Source organism: Phaethon lepturus, unplaced genomic scaffold, assembly GCF_000687285.1.
Source record: "Phaethon lepturus isolate BGI_N335 unplaced genomic scaffold, ASM68728v1 scaffold15665, whole genome shotgun sequence".
Taxonomy (NCBI): Eukaryota; Metazoa; Chordata; class Aves; order Phaethontiformes; family Phaethontidae; genus Phaethon; species Phaethon lepturus.
Genome location: NW_010542831.1, coordinates 2137 through 6498, shown reverse-complemented (window position 1 = coordinate 6498; position 4362 = coordinate 2137). Strand labels below are relative to the sequence as shown.

Below are 4362 nucleotides of genomic sequence, written 5' to 3'. Positions count from 1 at the left end.
AATGCAGCAGAGTATTTTTCTTCCCTTTCAAGAAATAAACCAAATCTTCTTAAAACTGAAGTAATTGGCGGGGGGGAACCACACAACTTTTTTATCTAGTGTTTGTGCTTTAAAAAAAAAATATTGGCTTTAAATTCCAAAACACAAAGAACCTCAAATATTTCAGGCTTGATCCAACAGCCATTGAGTCAGCAGGAGCACCACTGTTGTCTTCAAGAGGCGCTGGAACAGGCCCTCAGAGCAACAGACCTTCAGCAGCATGGCTGTGTTCATATTTAAAGTAGACAGTTTATGGCAGTATTCATGAAGAGACGGACAAATAAGAAGGAAAAAAAAAAAACCACAAACAACCAAAAAACTCGCACTGAGCTAAGAAAGGCCTCCAAATAGCCAGAAAAATACCCTGTTAGGGAAATGTTAGCTTTTGGCTGAATCCAGCACTGTTTTCAGCAACCAAAACAGTGGACATCGGTTTCCTAGGTGGCTCTGCTCCTAATTTTCAACCAGCTTGCCCAACACCTGCACGTGTTAGGGAGAACATTTATGGCACATCATGCTACCTTTTGAAACAGGAAAGATGACCTTTGATAGTTGTATACATTTATGCAACATACTTAAGGCATCCTTGTACTTACAGTACTGTTAAAACCCACTCCAACAGAACTGCTTACCCATTTTTGAACAGAAAACTTTAAAATAAAGAAAAAGCCATCATCTACAAGAAGATGTAAGCAATCACCATTTAAAAGAAAATTAAAAAAAAAAGAGGAAAAAAGTTCACCATACCACTAAAACATTTTTGGCCAAAAGATGTCTGGGAACGATAAAGAGATTCTTTTATTGCAAAAATGAATTGTGAAGGAATTTCTTCCCGAAACAGAGAGGTCCTCCTGAGCTACAATGTACATCCAAAGGCTAAAGCCTAGCCTTGCCCGTCAGATGCCCCGTCTGCAGCAGGAGGCTGATAGGACTCACACAGCGCAAGGCACAGTGATCTGGGAAACAAAAGGTATAGACAGCCCACGGGACAAAAAGCACTAAGTGTTGGGAGGGAAGGGACAAAAACCCCCAAAGCAATTCAGGGTTCGCTGATCCAAAAGGAAGGTATTCTGTTTTGTCTCAGGTTGGGGGGTAAGACGTTCCCTTTTCAGCAGCCACTCACCACTTGGCCACCTAAAGCCTTCACCTTGTCCATGTTGTCACCACCATCAACTGTTGGGTTCTTTTCTCCCCCTGAATGGGTGTCGGGGAGGAGAAGGGTAGATGTTGCAAGACTACACAGCTACTACGTATTCAACAGTGATGGGAACGTGAGGACAACGTCAAACTTGGAGAGCGGCAGCTTTCCCTGTTGGCCACACCCAAGGCATGCGTGCATCTGTGTGAAAAGGACACCCCCCACACACACACCCCAAAAAAGACAATTTGTCTTCAGATGAAAAAAAAACACCCTGTTTTCCTTCAGGAATCTGACCTGCACACAGCAGATTTGGGGGAAGGAGGAAAAAAAAGAAAGAAAACTGCAGGTGGTACCCACTTCAGCTACCCCTCATCCCCACTCTTCCAGGGGGGGCTTAGCATCTTGCCGAAAGCAGCTCCCAGAGTTTTGCAGGTTTTCAGCCGCTGTGTAAGATGGGCTGAAAACTGCAGTCACTCGGAGCTGCTTCACCAGCGTTTCCACTGGGACCTGTCTCAGAAGAGTGAAGAGAGGCTGGGTGGGAGGAGCCAACTGAGGCCAGGACCCTTTTTTTCCCCTTTCTTTCTTTTTTCTCCTCCTTTTTAATCCTTTACATGGAAGTCAGAGCCCTTAGACAGGGCAAAATTCAACTCTGCAGATGGGGCCATCAGAGATGTAAATACGATCCACAACGTGCATCTGAACAAACATATGTCTGGGGGGAAAAAAAAAAAATCAACTATTAAAAAGAAAAAAAAAATTAAAAAGTGATCATTAGGAAGTATGCTTTCAGGTTTTCACAAGTCATGCATCTCTTCTGATTTGAGAAGATTAAATATTTTTTTTTTCTTTGTAGGCAGTGATTTAAAAATAAATGGCTAAATTATAGTTAGCGCCAAAAATAAAAAAGCAATGAGTCCTCTTATGGCTTTGATCTCCCTTGTGAAGGGTAAAAGTAGAAGAGTATTGCCACAATTAAAAAAAATATATGTATATATTCAACACTGACAAACATACTATTTTTTCCTTTGCTTGTGACAGTGGGTCTTTGCAGTACTTATTAAGGAACTCAAGCATGTTTGGATGCCAGCAAGGTGGAGCAGGGACCCTGCTGCTTCTTTCAACTCCTCATCAATTTCTTGACATAACTCCTTGAGTGCTTTGTTGCTAGGCTGACTTTCCTCAGAGGTATCTACACAAGGTTGTGATGCATAGCCACTGTCTCCAAGAGGATCATCTTCATAGTCAACGTCTGTATCCACTTCGCTGTGAAATCCTTCACTGCCATCGCTTCCATCGTGGCTGGTCTTGGAGATAAATTCGTACACCTCATCAAGGGAGGACAAGGAAGACACGCTGGACCTAGACGCACAGCGCTGGGAACCCATGCTGCTGGCACTGTAGTTGTGATCCTCCTTTGGATCGATATTGGTGGCCGCAGAATCACTTTCCTGCAAATTTATGGAACTGGGAGGATTGAATGCACTGCCGTAACTCCTCTTCTTAGGTGTCTTCAGAGGCTGAGGTTTCTCACCTATTAAAAACAAGATTCATCGGTAAGCAAATACTCCAATGAGATCCCCCGCAAAATGAGCACACTATGGCTGGCTGACTGCAAAGCAAGCTGAACGTGAGCATTTAAGAGTTGTAATATCTTGTTGCACATTTACTGTCATCCACAGGGGACAATGGTCTTCAGCTAATCACAACCAAGAGCTGGAGAAACAGAAGTAGCTAAGAAACTCTTCTTACCATCTAGGCACAAAGAGGGCAGGGGAAGAACTTCGCAGAAAAAACAAAATTTATGGGGGGGCGGGGGGCGAAGAAAGTGGTTCTATAAAACTCTGTTAATGCTAGCAGAAAGAATAATCAAACCAGAATTGCTTCTTGACCGCTCTTACTATTTGGAAACTAGACCATACTCGTTTCCTGAAATATTATAGAGAAAACATTTAGCTACTGCGTGGAGAAGAAAAACCAGAGTAATACGGCTTATGCTTACAGTCCAACATCCCTCGTTGAATGGAAGTATTTAACAGCATCATTGCAGTAGCAGCATCAATGTCGGATTCTGTGAAGGAGAAGGAGCAAAACGTTAGAACTCAGGTAAGCCTGGCAAAATGAGGCCCCTAGAACATACGAAGAATACGTATCTGCATATATTGGCCTACAGTAAAGAGCGCGGTGGGGGAAGTGTACGAATTTCGACAGAGTGGGACTCTTGACACCGTGCAGTACGGTTACAGAACAGTCTCTTAACTACGATGCTCAAAAGCTGAACTCTCACACTGCGCTTACCGAAGCCAAGAATCAGCGACGTTAATTAGACATTCATACGATGATGCTGTTGCTCTACCTATCAAGAGGCTTTTGTTGGTACTGGCCGAGAGAGAGCGATGACGCATACGGCACAGCAAAGCACCTCGGCAGCTTCGTGCCCTGGCCGCGTGAGCGTGCCGGGCTGAGGAACGAACGCGCCTGCTAACGCAGCACGAATTGAGCATGCCTCTCTCCCCCGGCAGTATTTTTCATGCTAACAACAAGTCGAACGGAAGAAATCGAGAAGACGAGGGGGAAAAGGGCACCGAACTGCTCGATCTAGAAAGCATGGGGACCTAAATAATCCATAGGCGCTTTAAAAGGTTTTGGTGAACTGCGGTGCTTTTAGCTACGGTGACACGCGCTGCTGTAAAACTCCACGCTTTGCCGCATGGAATGGGTTGCTTACGCTTCAAACAGGGCACCCTGAGGCCACCATGGCCAAGAGTGACTTTTCGAACCAGAATCGGGTGAAAAGGAAAAGAAACAAGCACGCCTTTCCCACTCGTTTCAGGACACACGCGTGCACTTTAAAAAAGAGGAAATCCAAGGTCTTCCTTTGCTCAGTTCTATGAGCTATGGATGATGGAGAGGCAGGATGTATATTCCTCTCCTTATACAGGAGAGAAATATGTACGGAGAGAGATATAAATAGATATATATAGATATATACATATATGGTGGACTAACCAGGCAAAAGAGGAGCAAAAGAGGCGGTGAGCTCTCACAAGAACCTTGGTGTCTCTGCGCAAAAGAGCACACCCGAGGTGTGCGTGCGTATGTATGTACGTACGTACACGTAAATGGCGAGCGGAGGAGCGGGGCTGGAGGGCAGCGGATTAGAAGGGGCCGGCAGCGAGCAGAAC

The 4362-nt window shown here is 44.8% G+C and overlaps 1 protein-coding gene across 1 annotated transcript; it reads right to left on the bottom strand.

The window, feature by feature from the left end:
* Window positions 1-1845: 1845 nt before the first annotated feature.
* On the bottom strand, window positions 1846-3278 carry LOC104621634 (forkhead box protein N2-like; the record flags this gene model as incomplete). Its single annotated transcript, XM_010288166.1, has 2 exons — window positions 1846-2711; window positions 3180-3278. Coding segments are annotated over 2 exons (617 nt in total), but the record flags the coding sequence as incomplete, so codon positions are not given.
* Between the last annotated feature and the right edge of the window lie 1084 nt (window positions 3279-4362).